The sequence below is a fragment of the Taudactylus pleione genome, unplaced genomic scaffold (assembly GCF_031769625.1).
Source record: "Taudactylus pleione unplaced genomic scaffold, aTauple2 ptg000053l, whole genome shotgun sequence".
Classification (NCBI taxonomy): domain Eukaryota; kingdom Metazoa; phylum Chordata; class Amphibia; order Anura; family Myobatrachidae; genus Taudactylus; species Taudactylus pleione.
In genome coordinates this window covers 34,765,794-34,787,382 of record NW_028284455.1, presented here as the reverse complement: position 1 = coordinate 34,787,382, position 21,589 = coordinate 34,765,794, and the positions used below count along the sequence as shown (strand labels likewise).

The following is a 21,589-nucleotide window of genomic DNA, read 5'->3' as shown; positions in this document are numbered from 1 at the left end:
CATTTCTGCCATCCAGTACCTATTTCCATTTACATCCATATTCAACCACACCACAATAAAGAATTGTAGACCATTTGAGGCCTCATACCCATGGATTTTGTAAAACTACTGTAAACATCTGTAAAACTCTTGTAAATTGGTCTGACACCAGAAATAATTATTTCTAGAGTCCCCACACCTTTTCTCATTTTTACTTGCGTTTAGTGTTAATGGGTTTTGGAGAAGTACTGGTTCCATATGTTTTGGTATTGCCATGTTTTATTGCATTCGGAAGCCTACAATGATCTGATTAATGCTAATAAGAAAAAAACACAGGCCCTGATTCAGAGACGGACGCTCTGAATCTGGGCGTTTTTTTTTTGTGCGGCCTCCTGGCCGCTCGCATAGCTGTGGGTGTCAAGACCATCGCGACCATCAGGCTTGTGACGAGACCCTTGTGGTAGGGTCTCGTGACCGCAAGCACCAGAGAGCTTCTGGCTCTAATAGAGCCGGAAGCTCTCCCACTGACATCACTGGTGATGTCAGTGGGGCCGCCCACAAACGGCAGGCGTTCCTTCGGGAACGCCTCAGTTTGGCCAGCCACCCCCCCCCCGCCTGCCTACCAAACGGGGCGAGCTGTCAATCACCATCGACAGCTCGCCCCATTTGGTGCGAGACCTGGAGCGATGGAGCACCCGTCGCTAGCCGGGTCTCGCGCATGCGCACGACAGGGCCGGTTCCGTTGTGCGCATGCTCAGTGGGCAAACATTGACCCGGTTGTGAGTGCTCAGCGCTTGCGACCCGGTCTGAATCAGGCCCACAGTTCAAACATCATTGTGTTTAATATGCCTTCTTCCAACCTTAAAAATACAAGTATAACACAAGTGTGTATGAGGCTTCACTCATCCTACCCTATACCTTTTTTAAAGTGCGTTTGAACTGATCGTGTTAGAAGCAGTGACTTGTCCACTTATGTTAATCAAGACAGGAGTTTGTGCAGTGAGGAATGGAGGCAAGCAGGAAGTCATGTAATGGGATGTGTGAGGACGGCCTACACCAATGGCTCCCAAACTTTCTCGATTTAAGGCACCCTTAGTGTTTCAGAATGTTTTCGTGGCACCCCTAGGCAGGGGCGCTTCTAGAGAGGAGCGGGACCGTGTGCAGTCTCCGACACGGGCCCCCTCCTCTCTGTCCGGCGGCCGGCAGCGCGCTGAGCTGTGCGTGGCCAGTGCTGGAGTTATAGACTCTGGGCACTAAAGTGTGCCCAGAGTCTATAGAGGATGCGCTGGTCACAGGGAAAATGGCCGCAAACGACGCGGCGGCCATTTTTCCAGTCATTTTTGCAGCGCCGGACCCCCGCGCCGGTGTAGGACTCCGGAGAGGTAATTCTATGGGTGCAGGCCTGCACCCATTATAGATATGCCCCTGCCCCTAGGTGCCACAGGGCCAAACTCCAAAAAGCTAGTTTCTTTGGAGTTTGGTACATAGGGTTCATGCCATAGTCCCCATTGATAATAATGGGAACTATGGTCTACAGCGTTAATTAGGAGTTTTCTGTGAGTACATAGCAACAATTCATAAAATGATGCAGTTTCTACATAATTTTATGTAGAAATTGATATATAGACCCCTAAATCTGAATCAAACCCTTCAGAGCTGCCACTTCGATATGGACGTTAAACCACAAGACACAGATGGGAGCTATATGGATATTATAGCCACAGTAGTGCCCCTCATTGACATTAGGGATGTGCAGGCAGGCTCGGGTAGGTTCGAGTTTGCACGCCGAGTTCGGCTTTTTCCCTCCAAAAAACGGGACTCAGAAAGAGGCAAAACGTCATCTTGCATGGACAAGCATGCAAGTCCAGGAATGATGATGTTTGTCCATGCAAGATGAAGTTTTGCCTCTTTCTGAGTCCCGTTTTTTGGAGGGAAAAATCCAAACTCGGCGTGCAAACTCGAACCTATCCGATCCTGCACATCCCTAATTGACATGTGACACAGGCTCCTCCTAGTCACGGGTGCTGCAGCCCGGGCTCTCAGCAGCAGGGACACAGCCACCATGTTCTCTCCTCCTGTGTGACCTGGGCCAGGTGACGTCAGGACCAGAGTGGGAGATGGGACCCAGATCACAGGAGGAGAAACCACCCCTGTCAGGGTGCGCAGCCTGCTCTCAGGATGCAGGTACAAAGCAGTGTGGAGGAAGGGGGCCGCTCAGTGCAGAGAGGAGAGCACTGAGTGCTGCTGCTATATCTGCTACATTGTGATTCAGACTCACAGCTGAGCAAGAAAGAGTCTGTGGAGTGCATAAGATAGTGGCTGGTGTCTGGAGCACGAACTCTGATTGGTCCACCCTATGCCCCTGATTATGTGTTGTGTGATACCATGTTGTCATACAATATTAATAATTATTTCTGATACATGCAAGATTATTTTGTTGCTAAGTGTTTGTGTGCTTGAAACAATATCAATAAATTTAAGAAATTGTTTTTTCTACAAGAACACTAATAAATGAGACCTGTTCTCTGACTTCCCTGTGCTGGTTAGATATGAATCAGTATAGGTATCTTATTACACAAGTCAAGGTTCTCTTTTGTATTCACACATTGAACATATGACTTCATGTTGTCAATGTCCTAGCTATTGTTAAAACTGTTTGCTGGTGGGCTGTATACTATGAAATACAGGTAGATCCTTTATATTCAAACATCTGAAAATACCTGTTCAACTTTTATCTACTTAGTTATGCAACTTTTGTTTCCTTCATTACATAGACAGCAATAATAAATGCATTGATGTAACTTTTATTCTGTACATGTTTGTCACTGGAGTGCCCTAATATCTGTGATTAACTACCTTCTTACTGAACGTAATCCTCACTTGCTATCACACCATACACTTACTTTGGCATCTGCCCTCTACTACACTTGCCAGATGTTTCTGATTTAATTTTTTTTACATAGTTGCAGGTACACTCCTCACAATTTCATATATTTGTTATTTAAGCTGTCTGTAGACTTACGACGTACCAGCATCCAGTGAGGGCTAAGAGTTAGTGGACAAAGCGGGTTCCGCCTTACTGATGGTTTGCCCCTGGCCTGTAGGCTCCGTTCCAATATTATTTATTAATAGGTCAGCGACATGACCAATAGCACAGAGAGGCAGCTTCTGTCACACTGATGCAGCTGTATTGTGGTGTCAGACGCTTCTTTATATAAGCCTTAGTTTATACATATTATTAAAAAGTCAAGATACTGTGATGGACATAATGTTCCGTTCTGGAACAGCACATTGCGCCTGGCAGCATTGCAGTGACGTGCGGTGAGGTCAGTGGTTGGGGAGGCACACATGGAGATGGGAGCCTATTTCACCCCTTTCACTGTAACTCTCCCCTCACTACACTAAGCTTCATTGTCCATTGTTTCTCCTACCTGCATCACTGTCTCTTCTCTTGCTGCAGCTGCTGACTGAGCTCCGATCTCTAAACACTGCAGTGCACTTCCTGGTCACATGACACATCCAAGTTGTCAATCAGTGCTTAAGGCACGCCCCCCCATACTCAGAGGCATGCCTCTATTAGCTCTCTTTATGTGCAGCTTACTGCCCGTGGTGTGGCCCTGCCCCCAGCTCTGTAGGCAATGTCTGACTATACAGGAGCGAGGATGAGCTGTTGCTGCTGCCTGCTCTCATCTCCCTGCAGTCCCAGGGAGCTCCACAAAGCTGGTAAGTGTAAACTATAAAAATTATTACAATAAACAAAGAAGATGTTTATAAGTTATAAATATCTTATTTGTATTATTCTAATCATTTAAATATCAAATCTCAGGAGTATGACAGGGAAGGCTCTACTGTGAATGGCCTATATGTGTGCAGTGTCGGCACATCACTTTGAATTAAATCTCGCTTGCATGGAAATCTCTACGCTTCTAAATCATTCCATAAATAAGTTAACAAATAAAACGTGTGTGCTATACATATAAATTAACTGGTTTTATGACCATGAATTCTCTCCAATCACAGTGACGGATGGCAATCTTTCTTGCAGGTATAGAAGGCCAGCTATATATTCCTGCCTCCTCTTCTGCACAGGAACCTCTGGCATTAGGCAGCCTATGACAGCTGGAAAGTGTGTAGAAAGGAAGGGAAATAATATGCATTTGTGTAATATGCCAAACGGGTAGATAAATAATGGTCATTCTTGAAGAGTCTCAGAGACACATTTTCAGTACACGTTTAGAATACATTTTTAGAATACAGAGGGGAAGATGTATCAAGCCTTGGATAGAGTAAAGTGGAGAGAGATGTAGTACCAATCAGTCAGCCTCTAACTGTTGTTTTACAGGCTGTGCTGATTGGTTGGTACTTTCTCTCTCCATGGCCTGATACATCTCCCCAGAATGCTGTAAGTGCAGCTAATCTTTTTACTTGATTTATTAAAAGTTATGTTTTATAGAACATTTATTTAGAAATAAGAGTTCACCAAAAAGGAATTTCTATAATGACCCATATTTTGGCTCAAAATACAGTTGAGTACAGTTGTATTCAGTTTCGTAGTGCACCACCATCATTATTTTATACTGGATAGAATGGGTAATGTTGGAGGGTCTGCAGCATTCACTGATGGGCCCTGAGCTCTGTGCCCTGCTTTGACTTATTCTCTACATTATCCCCTACATTATATAATAGGGAGCCTGTTAGTAAACCCTGCATTTTACTAGAATGGCATTAATAAAATAATTTTAAATTAATGACTATGGGGTGTATTTGCTAAAGTGAAAGCTTTTAGAAGTGGAGATGTTGCCCATAGCAACCAATCAGATTCTACATTTAACTAGCACCTTCTAGAAGATAATATCTAGAATCTGATTGGTTGTTATGGGCAACATCTCCACTTCTAAAAACTCTCACTTTCAGTGGCGGAACTTGTTAGTGATGGGCCCAGGTGCAAAAATTTGCTTTGGGCCCCCTCCACCACCCAATTCCAAGTTCAAAGTACAGTGGGTGACAGGGAGAGGGTGATAGGGAAAGGTGACAGGGAGAAGTAGTGGGTGACAGAGAGGGGGAGAGGGTGATGGATAGTTGACAGGCAATGAGTGAAAGATGGAGGTGATAGGCAGTGTGTGATGGAGAGACTGATAGAGGTAACAGGCAGTAGTGACAGGGAACAGCAGAGGGGGAGAGGGATGGGCAGTGAGTGACAGGGATGGGGTTATAGGAAGAGGTGACAGGCAGTGGGTGAGAGGGAGAGGGATGGGCAGTGGGTGACAGGGATGGGGTTATAGGAAGAGGTGACAGGCAGTGGGTGAGAGGGAGAGGGGGAGAGGGATGGGCAGTGGGTGACAGAGATGGGGTTATAGGAAGAGGTCACAGGCAGTGGGTGAGAGGGGGAGAGGGATGGGCAGTGGGTGACAGGGATGGGGTTATAGGAAGAGGTGACAGGCAGTGGGTGAGAGGGAGAGGGGGAGAGGGATGGGCAGTGGGTGACAGGAATGGGGTTATAGGAAGAGGTGACAGGCAGTGGGTGAGAGGGAGAGGGATGGGCAGTGGGTGACAGGGATGGGGTTATAGGAAGAGGTGACAGGTAGTGGGTGAGAGGGATGGGCAGTGGGTGACAGGGATGGGGTTATAGGAAGAGGTGACAGGCAGTGTGTGAGAGGGAGAGGGTGACTGAGATAAGAGAAGTGTCAGAGCTCCTACTGCTTACAGCCCACATCAAATGTTAAATTAGATAATGACATTTATTTTCTAGCATGTTGTCTCAGCAATCCTATGTGTATTTATAACTTTATATTACATTTAGACTATTTCTTAGGTTTTACTGTAAATGTTAAATATTTTTTTCAAAATAGCATGACCGGCTTGCATTGAATATGTGTATTTGTGTTGTAGGAAGCAGCGCAAGCCCTAATATACGCTGAAATGGCAGGATCCTCTCTGGAGAATATTCAGGATAAGATAAATGAGTACCAAGATAGAGTACAAGCTCTTTTCACTGCAGGTAGGTTGAAGTGCTGTATAAGTGTGCCAGACATTTTATATATCGTATGTAGAAAATACTGGGTTTTTTTTTAGTTCTCCATTGGGGGTCACTGGTGATATGTTGGGAATGTCCCAAAGCTGCCTGTAAGGGTGGGCATACTCAGAGGAAGCAGTATGGGAAGCATCTACCTTACAAAATTGGCATTTCTGAATGCAAACAAGTGAAACCTGTAAAATCTGATGAATGAACAAACAAACAAACTAGTGGCAGCTCTGTACTACTGCTGAGCCATAGTCCCATGCCACACACCCCAGTAGGCTCTCCCTGACTTGGTAGAGTGAACCCTTGAGTTTTCAGAAGTTGGATGCCCAGAATAGGCCTGATTTATGAGGCAAGTAATCCACCTATAAATGGACTGCTTCTCTGAGCATCTTTAAGGATCATCCATATTGTTCATATCATTTGCCATGTGAACATAAGCACTTAATGCCCCGATCATATCCAAAGGATGGAGAGACCCCTCTATGGTCCTAGCAGGAATCTCAATATCCAGTTTGGTGTGAAAACTAAAATTTACTTTAGATAGAAATGAGGGGTTGTTTTGAAGGACGACCTCAATTTTGATGAGAAATGGACACCTATATATGCAACTCTCCTGGCTGAAGTCCACCTACTCCAAAGAGGCAAGTGTAGGATGCTGTAAACCATTCAACATGAAATTAAGATCTCATAGAGCAATAGGTGTCACAAAATAAGGTTGTACATGCAACACCTGCAGCAAAAAAGTCTGGTCTTCTGGTAACCCAGCTGGCTTACTTTGGAGAAGTTAAAGGGACAAAATTTGGACCTTCAAAAATTAGTTCTCACTTCCGGTCCTTCTGTAAGAAATGCATCTACCACCTAGACAACTAAATAGATGAACTAATCAACCTAAGTGGTTCACACAAAAAGATATGTCTTCCATAGTTTTTGCTGAGACTCATTTCCTCACACAAAACATCACATGATCAGAGAAGCCTTTAGATTTTAGAATCTTGGCTTCAAAAGCCACACAGTCAAAGCCAGTCAAAATAAGTTCAGATGAAGAAAAGGTCTGAAGACCTTGAAGCATGACCACACAGCATCAAATCTCAAATGTTACATAGTCTCCCTTAACTGAGTTTTCTCCAGCTTCAACCACTAATAAAAAGATTGTCACACTTGTGGGGACAGTCTGATGACCTGACTGGACAAACAAAGAGGAGACTTTTCACTGCAATTATCTAGACCTGGAACTCCCTTTAGTGAAACTGGACTGCCTCGAATATCAAAACCATCTTGCCCAGCATTCTCATGCACAAAAATAGCAGAGCTCCTTTGTGACTAGACAGGGACTTTAACAGAACCTGTAACTAAAGAATATTGCCCTCTGGCAGGTGCACCCATTGAAACTGGTTATTCTATGGCAGTCTCTGGAAGATGATATGGAGGGTGGGAGTAAACTGACTTTTTGTAATTGGTAATCCAACCGTGGAATTCTAATGTTTGAATAGTGTCCAGCACCAAAGTCAGAAACAAGAAAGTGGAGGAGGCTTTGATCAAAAAATCATTCCGGTATGGAATGATAATCACCCCCCTAGATCGAAGATGAGCAATAACAGGCATGACATGCAACCCCCTTCTCCCCCAGGTCTACCTGAAACCGTGCATCCGTTTGCATGGAGCTGCTGGGGCTGTCTACTCTTCTGGATTATCCAATGTTGGTAGTGGGGGTCAGTTGTGGAGGCAACGCTATGGTACCTCCAGACTCAGTGCCAACAGTTCTATAAGGGGTTCTTAATCTAACTCTGTTCCGGAGTGGAGCCCTTTTCTTGTAATAATACACATGAAAAAACACCAAATCCCCTGCAGTGCTGGTACACTTAAACTAAACTGCTTCTGGCAGGTATGTGGATATAATAAGGGGAGGGAGCATGAACACATTAAGATCTAGGTGTCTATGCTCCTCTGAGCTCACTATACTTTACTTTAACATATTTCAGTGTCCCAAGTGGATGGCTAAGAAATGTGAATTACTTCTATGTTATCATCCTGATATACCCAATGTAAGCATACATTTTAAATGATATTTTCTCTCATGAACAGAGGCCCTGATTCAAAGCCGAACGTTCGGACAGAGCGCTCGCTCTGAATCAGGGCCGTCCCTCTGAATTTTAGAGCGGCCTCCTGGCCGCTCGCATAGCTGTGGGTGACCACCCACAGCTATAGCGAGCGGCCAAAAAGATGGTTGCGATGTTCAAGACCATCACGACCATCGGGCTTGCGACGAGACCCTTGTGGTAGGGTAGCCCTGGAGTGCTTTTGGCTCTATCAGAGCCGAAAGCACTCCCACTGACATGACTTGTGATGTCAGTGGGGCCGGCCCCAGACGGTAGGCGTTCCCATGGGAACGCCTCCGTCTGGCCAGCCACGCCCCCGGCACGCCCACCAAAGGGGACGTGCTGTCGCTCACCATCGACAGCATGCCCCCTTTGTAGCGAGACCCATAGCGACGGCTTGCCCGTCGCTATCCGGGTTTCGCGCATGCTTGTGAGCGGGTCTGAATTAGGCCCAGACTTCTGTATTGTAGAGTTTTTCTTATTTTTTATTGATTTATTTTATTACAAGACAATGTAGTACACCTGGATAAAACTGCCTGATGTTCGATATATCATGCCTGATTCTGTGTTGTGCTCAAATCCGAATACGATCGCCTTAGAGATGCAGATATTTTGCTATCAGAATGCTAATTTGACTATTTGCCTGTCTTCATATGTATGCTTTTCACTGCCCAATGATTTTACAAGCACGGCCACAGCTATCATCATTACTCCTACCCCATGCTAAGGAGATCCATCTGATCCCATGACTTTCCAATTAGACGGTTCTCTGCTGTGTGTCCATACAGTTGATACCCATAAACAACCATTGCACATACTGAGAGAAGCGAGTGAGATGCGCCTGTCCCGGAATCTCTTGGAGATATGCATAGACATGTATGTTCACTGATGCACATGCGCAGTCTGCTGAAATTTGCTAGATACAGCCAAATACGGAGCTGAATTAGACTCAGAATCGAGCCTTAGGCAGAAATGCCCTTTGTACAGCCGCGCACACACAGCACCATTGTTTTTGTTTTTTAGAATTTAATGTAGTGTAATTAGCATTTTCTTTTCTTTTGGTGTCATTCCTTCGTAGCTCTCTTAGTATATAATGGTGTCCTACATTCTTTTACACGCGTGTGTGTGGTGAGAAATTACCATCTTGTTTTAATAGAGAAAACACATTTGCCCAGTTAGATACCTTTTGTTGTCATTGGCTCAGCAGATCGATTCACAACCAATCACAGATGTGAAGACATATCTAAGGCGACCATAAAGAATTTTTTTTAACTTTTAGCGTTAAAGGGAGAGAAATTCAAAACTAGGTGCATGTACTGTAGCTTGTCTCTATATAGTGATAGTAATTAACCTATACACCATTTGTTAACTATTCCACAGTTCAAGCGCAGAATATCGATCCGTTAAAATCAAAGCAGCACTTGGATCTGGAGCGGGCGCGCTTCCTCGTCACTCAGGCGTTTCAGGAAGATGACAAAGGAAATGCAGAAGAGGCTATTGAGCTGTACTCTGAGGCAGTCGAGCTCTGTCTAACAACAGTGAGTACAAATGTCACATCCGATGCATTAAACGGAAGGGAGATTCAGAATAACAAAGGAACAAATACTAAATAATAGAAAAGAAAAAGTCAAGAATAGGCATTATTAAATAAATACCATAAATATGTTTATATACACCTGTATATGGGTATGCAGTCATGAAGTCTATGTTGACAATTATAATGTCGACACCAGAATGCAAAGTTATGATGTTGACATGAATAAAATGTCGACATCATAAATGTTGAGTCCTGGACATTGCCAAAATGTTGACATTTGCATATGGGTTAGGGATACTCACACAAAAAAACAGTGTCAACATTCTGTCCATTAGACATCAATACATCAGACACAACATACTCAATGTTGCCGCCATGGACATGTTGACATTATGAATGTTGACATGATCAATGTGGACGAAATATGCCAAACCCCTAAATATAAATATGTATAGCTCTTATGTGTAATATAAAAATCACTTATACTGAATAATTAAAGGAAAACCTGTGTGGCCAAGGTAATCTGTTAAATACATATAGTGCATACAATTATCAAATAACAGATGAGCGTGTTTGTAAATAAAAGTAATAATCAAACACAATACTTGTGAGTAATGCCGCGTATCCACTAGGCGATTGAGGAACGAGAGTACGATTACAGCATTGTAATCAGACAGTCGTTCCTCATCAATGTGTGTGCCTACACTGAACGGTATGTCGTTCAGTGCAGGCACCCTCCCTCTTCTCCGAATATGCCTAATCTGTCATTATCGACAGATTGACCTGCATGTTCGGACGATGATTGATGTCGGAAACGACCAGTGGGAGCATGCATCGCTTGTCGTTTCCGACATTATACTACCCGATTTATGCACGATTAATGAGCGATTGAACGATCACAATGTTGTAATCGTTCAATCGCTCATTTTAATCGCCTAATGGATACATACCTTTAGAATAAAGTGAATTGAGTTAGAATGAATTCACATTGCTCTGAGATATATGCGCATCATGACCCAAAACATTTTCATCTACTTCAGGGCCCGCCAGATAAAGGATGGGCGTTTATCTGCTTGGACATCCAAAGCCATATGATTTCTCCGACCTAAATCCTAGGCAAGGTTAATGTACATGATGTGCAGATGATCTTGAAGTGACGCCATACATTAAACAATTTATTATCACCATTTAAATGGTTTTACTGTATAAGTGATCAGTTATGAGAGATCATTCATTGGTAATTACCATACACTATAAGATTGAAACAATAGCTGCATAACGACCATCTGACAGATCGAACTTGCTTGAAAATCAAATAAAAAATTAGAGTTCTGGTAGACTTACCTAGATAACTCCTTTTCTTCGAGGTCCATAGGGTCCACAAGTTTACCATGGGGATATTATGTTTGGAGAGATCCAGGCACCAAACAGTTAAAGCTTCAGCTCCCAGGATGCCTCGGGTCCTCCTCCAAATATACTCTGCCCCTAGCCACAGGTCTTCAGTTTAGTTAACAAGCCTCAAAGCAGGAGAGGGAAAGAGGAGAAGCAAGAGCAATCCTACACCAGGAACACTTTAATACCACTTTTATACCTAAATTCCGGGTCTGACTCAGAGGTTGGAACAGGGTTCCAAACTGGCTCATACCCGGAATTTAGCCGGCGCCGACCCAGGATTTTCCTGAGTCAGCGCCGTTCATACCGGAGCCGGGTCTGCAGTGACCCGGCTCTTCCGGCGTGGAAGTGGACACTTGGAGATGACTTCATCTCCAAGCGCCACTGAAGCCGGCCGACATGCAGTGTGCTTCAGTCATCGTGACCCAGATCGCGCCATTTACATTGCAGGGTTCCACAGCTCATTCTCGTGTTAAACCCTGCAGGTTACCTGGGTTTGATTGCCGGGTCACTCGACCCGGGAATCCAACCCTGTCCCCTATTACACCAAGGAGCTACCCGGGTTAACCCTGCAATAACCCGGGTTTTAGCTCTGGTGTAAAAGGGGTATTACACAAGATGAGGGAATCTGTGACCAAAAGTTGGTTTGGGTGCCCCGTGGACCCTATGGACCTCGAAGGAAAGCAGTTATCTAGGTAAGTTTACCATAACTCTAGTTTTCTTCTTCAGGGTCCATAGGGATCCACTGGGATACCATGGGGATATCTTAAAGCAGTTCCCCTAGGGTGGGGGACACTCCTGAGCAGAAAGGAGACCTCTTCGCCCAAAGGAAGCATCCTGATAGTCAAAAGTATTAAAGGCATATAACCTAAAAAAAGTGTGGACAGAAAACCACGTGGCTGCCTTACACAACTGTTCAGCGGAGGCACCATGACTAAATGCCCATGATGGCCCTACAGACCGAGTAGAATGTGCTGTCAACGTGCTTGGGACAGGGAGATCAGCCTGTGTGTACATCTGAGATATAGCCATGCATAGCTGTCTCACAAGAGTCTGTATGTTAGCAGGCCAGCCTCGTTTGTGAAAACCATATAATACAAAAAGAGCATCTGTGGACACCCCATCCAAGGAGGCATAGTGGGAGCAGCCGTATGATCCACAAACTGCATCATTACCTGGGACAAAGAGGATACCCAAATTGGCTCTTGGCCAAGGACAGGGCAACTGGCTGGTGAGGTGGCTCTTTATAACAGACAACACAAAAAACAATCCTTAATGTCCTGAGAGGACAAATAGGCCATACATGATTTACATGGAACCAGCACAGGGGCCTCCACCTCCTGTATCCCTTTATCTTTTGACATGTACAATAAAGGCAATAATTGCAATGTTATGTGACAGCCTTCACAAAATCTTAATGAATGTGAAGTACTCAGAGAAAAAGACCTCTACCCCAAGAGGTTGGAGAGAAAAACAGTGATAGTTATAATTGACAGACATAATAAGACAGTGTCAATTCAGCAGCTAGCAAACAGTCACATACAATGCATATGTAATATAATTACAATCAACTCTAAATCAACTACACGAACACAACGGAATTGTAGGATCTAGAGCACTACATACCTTAACCAAGGGAGAGATATACAGGGAGACTGACCAAAACCCTCCTGAGACCAACAGCTACAGAGCGCACTGATTGTGGACCTCATACACATACACACGTGGAGGGTAAGCGTAGCAACCCAGACACATTAAACCCTTCATAGGAACTGCGTTTGGGATGGGGAAAGATCTGCTGGAGGAAACGCCTACCTCCCCGGTACACTGGCCTCGTGGCAGCAGAAGCGCCTGCTGCTGATCCCCGGCGTCAGGCGATATGGCCCCGGTGGTGTAGTGAGGACGCGGACAATCCCGGGCCCTGACAACAGCGGCTTCTGGTGCGTCTCTTACACCAGAAGCAAGGACGGCCACGCGCGATTCCTCGTAAGCGAGGAATCACCTTACCCGACATCTCTGTGTGTCCAATTGCAGTCCGGGTCACAGCATTGCTGCTAGCAAGCTCAGCACCGACCCACCGAAAATCACCAGCCTAGTTACTGGTGTTGCGGCCCGGCGGAGGTAGATGGGGTCGCAGTACATGTGTCTTAATTCAGACGCTTATTACTCCCAACTCAAAAACATAAAAATAAAAGAAAACATAAAATAAAAGCGTAGGACTGCCTGAGCAGTCCCCTGTTACAAAGGTGTGTCTTGATCCTGCCGCACCAAACGAACAACTGAAGGCCTGTGCTAGGGGAGGGTTATATATGGAGGAGGACCCGAGGCATCCTGGGAGCTGAAGCTTTAACTGTTTGGTGCCTGGATCTCTCCAACCATCATATCCCTATGGTATCCCTGTGGATCCCTATGGCGTTTTTGAGTGTTTGCAGTTTATGGTTCATGTACATACACTGTCTGATTATCATTCAGAATTGTTGTAAATTATCCAGATTGGCAGGTTTACCTTTCAGTGTATGGCAGTTTAAGACCATGGATCGTATCCCTGATGAGTGATCTCTGAGAAATAAAGGGGGAAATGTAATAGCCTGCGAGATGCACGCATTAGTGCAATTCCGGCAAGTTTCCAGGAGGTTTTAAAGCGGAAATAATTTCAATGGTAAAACCAGATTGATTTTGTCTTTTAAATTATTGCTGCTTTAAAAAGTTGGACACAATCGCGCCAATGCCTACTGTATATTTCATAGACTATTAGATTTCCACAGTAACTCTGAATATTCTCTGACTTGTGATGTTGATCACCATATGTTATAGCCACCTGCAGTGACAGTTGGATGCATGAGACCACAGAAACTACTTGTTACACAGCCCTCCACTGTCAAAATGCCATAAGATAAAGCATTGTGCAAACTAATGTTTGCATTAATACTTGTACAGGTGCCTATGATGCCTTACAAACTTAGGTACACTTCAAAATTAGTCTCATTCATATTTCTACCTGTTATCTGGAAAAAAACATTAATAGCAAAGCTCTCTACTAGCTCTCCCGCACACAGTGGTAAAGACAGGAGGTGGTTTTCTGGTTATGGAAGAGGGTGCAGTCACATAGGGAGGAATATGCGTCACAATCGGTCAGTTTGAGGGTTCCATGGCTATTGCCGTAATCATGTCTGACCTGCACACTTCAGCTAGACTGCAGCCAAGGCAGCGCTCACCAGGCTGGTGTCTCCCCATGGCTGCTGTGCTGCCAGTCTGCCTCAGTGAAGGGAAATATGGTGGCACCTTCTTATACCTCTCACTGCTCACCCTCATGCTTCTAACTGCCCTCTCTAATGCTTTTATTACCAACTTCACTGCCCCCTCTCATGTTTTTTATTACCACCTACACTGCACTCTCTGAAGCCTCTCACTGCTTGCCCTAATGTCTAATTGCCACCCTCACTGTCTGCTGTCATGCCTCTCATTGCCACCATCCCTGCATTGTCTTATTGCCCTCTAACATATCTATCCCATTGACACCCCCTTTGTCTAAGCTAATCTATCTTTATTGTCTTCATTGACCTCTCTAATCTATTATTGTTCCCTCGCATATCTCTCGTTGCCACCCTCACTGCCCCTCCCCTCATATCACAGACTGGGTTATATTTAGTTTCTGTATTGATGGAAAATGACACTTTTTCTTAAATCATCTTTTATCGTGAAATTAGCCAGCATTATAATATGTAATCACTTACTACTGCACTTATACATATGTTTATATACAGATCCTAATATAATGGAAACAATAACCATAGTAAGAAGTGATCACAGGCGCCTAGCACTTTAAGGGGCATATGTATCAAAGCTTAATGTGAGATAAAATTGTGAAATATATATCACCAACCAATCCGATCCAAACTATCATTTCTTAAACACAGCCTGCAAAATGTAAGTTAGAAGCTGATTGGTTGGTGATATATATCTCACAATTTTATCTCACGTCAAGCTTTGATACATATGCCCCTAAAATTTGCTGCAGATAAATTGTCGAAAATAGTATAACTCTTGGATACATTAAACTAAATAATAATTGTGACAATTCAAGTGCACACGGTGCTAATGAAGAAAATAATAATTAAATTCTTCCCAACTGTATTGATCCCGTATAACTGTCTGTTTCTGGCGATAGTACTCTCGTTTATATGAAAAACATAAACATCGTACAAGACCTAGTGTAATATAGTAAAAAGGTGCATGGTCGGTGACAGGATTATCTACCCAGGAGGAATTACACACGGGAGACCCTCTAATAACGATCCAAGGGAGAGGTTATCCGGAGACCTCCACCTTTATAACTACGGGCCCTTATATGAGGGACTTCTGGTAATTCCCCATTTTTTACTGGAAATGAGATGCATGAATGTGTTTTTGTATACATTTCATGTTTCAAGTTGGATATCTTCTCTGTTGCATTGTATGTATATGTGAGGTGTGTCGTGGAAGACACACCAAGTTTTATCTTGGAGAATTGTAATAAATTTGTTATCTTACTATATTACACTAAGGCCCGTATTCAATTTGGACCGAAAAGTCCGTGCAGGACTTTTCGCTCCACGTCGGAGCTTTTCCTGGGATAAAGTATCGAGCGCGTACCCGCTTTATCCCCGTATTCAATTAAAAAGTTGCGAAAAGCGGTAGCCGGCGAAACAGGATCGGCGAAAAAAAACGGGATTTATCTGGAATAAATTGAAGGACCCCCCTAAAGCTGTCCAGATATGGAGATCACTATGGGTACCCCCGTTTTAGCCTGCAAAAGTAAGTCGGGTTTTAAATAGCTGCGGCAGGTGTTTTTTTCCAACATTGAAGAAGTGATGCAGAAGAGCACTTAAATAATTTTTTTCATTTTTTTAAGTGGTCCCATCAAATTTGGGGTACATGAAAATTGGTACTAGCATATTTTTAAGTCCCTAAAGTGTTTTTTTTTTTTTGCTCTAATTCTGCAAAAATGCACATGCCGCTAATAATCTATTCAAGAAAACACCTGCCGCATATTTGCAGAATAGCCCTGAACCTATCACCCTATTTTTAAACACTTCTTTCTTTTTTTTTTGTCACCCCAAATTTTTTAATTCTTTTTTTGGGGCGTCTCTATTTTTTATTTTTTTTAAACTTTTTTTGACAGTTATTTTTTAAATGTCATTCCCAGGGGTGCAGGCTATTTTTTTTAAGCCTGCACCCCTAAACCCCAATTCTGCACTTTTTTGTCGCCATGTAAAACATGGTGAAAAGTTATCCCCGTTTTTTTTCAAAGACTTTTCGCACCTGCGAAAAGTCTTTGAAATTGAATACGGGGATAATTGAAATCGGCGAAAATGACGTCATCGGCGAAAATTTATTGCCGATTCCGAACTTTTCGCTCCAAATTGAATACCCCTGTATGTCTTGTACAATATTTTATGTTTTACATATAAAGTTTCTTCTCTTTGCCACTGACTGATTTTATGCTGTTGTTTCTGGAGACAAAGCAAATGAATGCTGAAGTACAGTTTTTTGTTTTTTTCACATGTATACATGCTGTACATTTTTTGAAATGGTGTAAGATTGATTCTAGAACATTCCTTTTCATTTTAAAAATACCTCTAAAATGTTCTTCTATTTAGTCTAATGAAACTACAGACCAAAACCTTCAAACCAAACTGACACAGTTGGCACGGCAAGCATTGGACAGGTGAATATATGAATATACAGTCATTAAAATGAAGTCCTGGATAATGTGTTAATCTTTATTTTTTTCAGTGAAACATTCCCTTTGTGAATATATGTTCAGTATAATTCTTATATTTTAATGTACTAATGGAACACTTGAATAATCAGCTTGAAAAACTTAACTGCATAAGAAATCCTTAAGCTGGGCATACACTGCCAGATAAAATGCCTGTCAGACCAACAGACATTTTATCTGACCGCCTGTCACCCTGCAGATATTACGTGCATATACTGTGAGATGTTTCCCCGATATCTGTGCTCCGCCCCCGAGGAGGAGACATTTCCCCGTTCCTTCCCTAGGAAGGAACAGGGAAAATGCCTGTTTGTCGGCAGCGGCTGGGCGTACACTGCCTGATGTGGCCGACATTAAATTACAGATTATCGGATGGGCATGCTGGACGATCCGGCATGTGACCAATCGATATTTAACCCTTGGTCGCCAGCACACACGCTACAATTATCGGGGCAATCTGCGGATATCTGGCGGATCGGCCCAATAATTGTATAGTGTATGCCCAGCATTAGAGAATAAATAATTGTGTAATATCTGGGTAACTTTGTTAAACGCATAATCATTATTAAATGTGTACTATAATTTACATCACCGGCATGTATGCTAGAAGACCTCATTGAAATTAGGGCATTCCTGGGATGTCATTAGGCAGGAACATGCAGGGCATGATGGGATATAAGATATATTGTTGAGAAATCTTCGCTATGCTAAAGGTTTTCAATCCCTGTTCTTAATTTTAATTGGATAATCATTTATTCAGGAGCACAGGTATGGTCACTGATGCACAGTAATTAGGGGCTATTTTAGTCCTGTGTCCACAGCTATGGAAATGCTTCTTGGAACAGACCTTTTACTTATTTGTGATTTAAGTTAGAGCTATATTCTGATCATTTGTTTTTTTGCCTGTTATTGGTTGACTAATAAGTTTATTGACATGCTGCTTATTGACATGCTGCTTATTGACATGCTGCTTATTGACATGCTGCTTATTGACATGATATTTATTGACATGCTGCTTATTGACATGCTGCTTAATGACATGCTGCTTAATGACATGCTGCTTAATGACATGCTGCTTAATGACATGCTGCTTATTGACATGCTGCTTATTGACATGCTGCTTAATGACATGCTGCTTAATGACATGCTGCTTAATGACATGCTGCTTATTGACATGCTGCTTAATGACATGCTGCTTATTGACATGCTGCTTATTGACATGATATTTATTGACATGCTGCTTATTGACATGCTGCTTATTGACATGCTGCTTACTGACATGCTGTTTACTGACATGCTGTTTACTGACATGCTGCTTATTGACATGCTGCTTATTGACATGCTGCTTATTGACATGCTATTTATTGACATGCTATTTAAATACATGAGTTTTGTGAGAGCCAGCTTGCTGTTTTATCTGGACTGTCCATTTTTTAAATGCATCCTTCTCTGTTATACAATCCTGATAAAACCCAGTCTGAGGGAATATGAACATGCGTGATCCAGCTAGAGGTTTACGCGTGTGCAGTAGAAGTGCAAATCGAGGGAATAAAGCACTTTTCTTTAGCAATTTTCTTCTGTTATCGCCCTAGTAAGATGGTGATAACATAACATTATTGTATACAGCGATTCTCATTAAATAGTTTAGGGAAAAACACCCATTTTAATTGGCCATAGAGTTGTTTTTGTTTTGCCCTATAATAAATAGGCCCCTATGAAAATGATTTGAAGACTGCCTTCATAAATGTCTACCTGTCCTAGCCTGGGTCTTTGTAATTCTTCTAGATCTACTTGCAATAAAGTAACAGCAGAATATCAATAATTGGTAGTATGCAATTATATTTATGTATTTATTTATTTTGTTTACTAGAGCAGAGTCGTTGAAAGAATCTATGTCTAAATCTTCTGCAAAAGACAAGCCATTGGCCCCCAAGCAAAGCCAGCCAGCAAAACCCTTTCTACCTCTGGGTCCAGACTTTAGCCTAAATGATAAACCAGCTTCCAAGGCCACCCCCACACAGAGCAGCGAGCCACCTCGTCAGAGATACACAGCGGAGGAGATTGAAGTGCTTAGGTATGAATGTCTTTTGCTGTACCTGTACTGATATCAGTCACCTGCACAGAGTGGACATCACACACAGTGTACACAACAAATCACTATGGTTCAATACTAGTGCACCTATATGTTCTTCCCGGTGCACGTCTATTCTGCAAATCTATGGAGTCAGCTCCACAAATTAGACGTACACATAGTTTTGCAGAGAGGAGCACTGAGCAGTGTGAACACTGCAGATCCACTTTTATTGAATTAAACTTAATTTAATATTATTGAATTAAACTAAAATGCTGGTCTGTTTCGTTTCATGATTAGCTTGAATTCACTATGAGAGTGAGAGGACATCAGTACTGTTATTATTACTATTATATTAGTGAAAGTGTGCCTACAAATCCTATCCGCTGCAGAAGTGTAAGTTACATCCTGGTATAAGTATAGGGAGGGGCTCAAATCTAATTAAAAAATCAATTAAGCATTCTTAGCCCAACCAACTCTTCCCGTTGTCATCTTGCTCCAGTAACTCAAACTGATATCAGTGACATCTCTAAAGATGAGGATTTTGCAGCACGCCTCATACTCATTGGATAAATGAGCTCCACTTTGTTGGCTGAACACGTATGATGTCACTGGTTCCTAGCAAATTGATTGGCTGCATACTTGTGCAATGGTAGAAGAAATGCTTATAAACATTAATGCAGTGCACACAATGGCTGCTTCCATTCTGTATAGGTGAGAGGTCCATTATAAGGCCTTATGAGAGTGTACTCCTTTCCATCCCACTCTGACCTTTTCTTTGCTGTTTGCAGGAAGACTTCAAAGATTAATGGAGTTGAGTATGTGCCTTTCATGAGCGTTGATCTGCGGGAACGATTTGCCTTTCCCTTGCCATTCTCGTAAGTACACTACAATATGAATAGTAAGGCAGCCGCATGAAAAGGATAACCAGAAAATATATCCTCTCAATGGCGCATAATTCTTCTGTTCTTTACTCAATTCTTCCCAGTCATATAATGGATCCTCAGTAGTTTCACTTCCCCTCAGACCACGTATAATCTCTCCAAAATAGAGAAGAAAGAACATAGTGCAATACTATCCAGAAATAGAAAAGATTTATTTTCAAGTTGCACTCACATTTAAAATGAGATAAAAAGCATATAACCACACAGTTGCAAGAAAAGGAAGTTAAGATATTTCCCTATTTCTAAAATACAAAAACGCAGTTTGGCAAAATGTTAAAAACCATAATTATACAGATGGATAATTGTATATAAGATGCCTGCATTTAGATGAGAGCACAGGAGTGCTCATTTGCAGTTTGATGTCTGGAGCAGCATTATAGCACCACACATAGGTCCCCTCTATTCCCTTTCTTAGCTGTGTTCAGGGCTTTATAGATTGATGCGATGCACAGTCCTCCTATATCAGTCAGGCGTTTCTGCGATAGCTGCACTTTAGCTGTTATAAAGCTGGAGCCCAGCAGGTCCTGCGCTGCTTGAAGTCCATTTGTCATCTTGCCTAGACTCTGCTGCTCAGTCTTTTTGTGTTGCCAGCATGAACACAGCTTTGTTTCTCTGTTTATTGGTGACATGATATTGCTACTGCTTAATCCCTTTATAGCGTTTGTATTGATAGCATTTATGTAGCATACTGTATTCTAGAGGACTAACAGCTTCTTTTGAACTTCAGAGACAAGCTTGGCAAGTTGGCACTATCACCAAAGCAGAAAGCCATGTTTTCCAGGTGGGTGAGGCCAGATGAAATTACTAACAACCCTACAATGATCTACACTGTGTCAAGTTTCAGTATTAAGCAGGTAAATCATCACTAACTCATGTCCTATTATACACACACAAAGTGGCTGAGATAAATACAGTAAGTCGCACATTGTTAGAATGAGCTGAGCCTTATATCTGATGTATCTTGCCACTAATTCTGTTTATATTTCTTAATGGAGCATGAATGTTAATCATATGAGTATATTATGTGAGACTTGCCTTTGGGAGCATAATTATATAAAAAATATATAGTGATAAACCAGCTGGGGTCAGGAGCCAATGTTGTGGCTTCTGCTTACCTACCACAGCAGAGGTGCACTGACCTCTGAACCGTTGACACAAGGCAGGATGGTTCCATGGATTTGTATTCTTTCACATCAGATCATGTTGCAGGATAAATTGAGAGAGTCGTCAGACCAGGCACAGTTCAGGTTTGGTGAGCCTGTGCCCACTGTAGCCTCTGCTTCCTGTTCTCAGCTGACAGGAGTGGAACCTGGTGTGGCTTATGCTGCTGTAGCCACTGTTTATTGGGAAAATCCCAGGAGAGCAGCAGTTTCTGAGATACTCAAACCACCCTATCTGGCACCAACAATCATTTCATGGATAAAGTACCTTTTTGTCTACATACATTTATGCTTTGAGTTGCTCCCACATGATTGGCTATCTATTTATATATTGACAGTAACACACCGGTGTACCATATAATGTGGCCACGAAGTGTATGTATACATGTGGTAATGTATTTTGGCAGCAAAAGGGTTAAATCCTTAATTTAAATTGCATTCCCATATTACGGAACCAGAATGTGTTTTGTAAATTAGCACCAACATTTAAAATAATTGCAACTATAAAGGCAGTTTCATATTACAGATAATACAAATAGAAATTGCAAACAAGCACTGGAGCACTAGGATTCAAGCAGCCACAGCCTCAAACGATGGCTTTCCTCCAAGTCCCAAATAAACATCAATAAT

General features: G+C 42.6%; 1 protein-coding gene across 1 annotated transcript in view; it reads left to right on the top strand.

Moving 5' to 3' along the window:
• The window catches only part of CAPN7 (calpain 7), a 91,567-nt gene that overhangs the window by 11,120 nt on the left and 58,858 nt on the right, over positions 1 to 21,589 (top strand). Inside the window, exons 2-7 of the mRNA XM_088462794.1 lie at positions 5,869 to 5,977; positions 9,478 to 9,635; positions 16,666 to 16,733; positions 18,655 to 18,858; positions 19,647 to 19,733; positions 20,527 to 20,653. Of these exons, the coding sequence (XP_088318920.1) occupies positions 5,869 to 5,977; positions 9,478 to 9,635; positions 16,666 to 16,733; positions 18,655 to 18,858; positions 19,647 to 19,733; positions 20,527 to 20,653 (753 nt within the window). The remainder of the gene's footprint in view (positions 1 to 5,868; positions 5,978 to 9,477; positions 9,636 to 16,665; positions 16,734 to 18,654; positions 18,859 to 19,646; positions 19,734 to 20,526; positions 20,654 to 21,589) is intronic.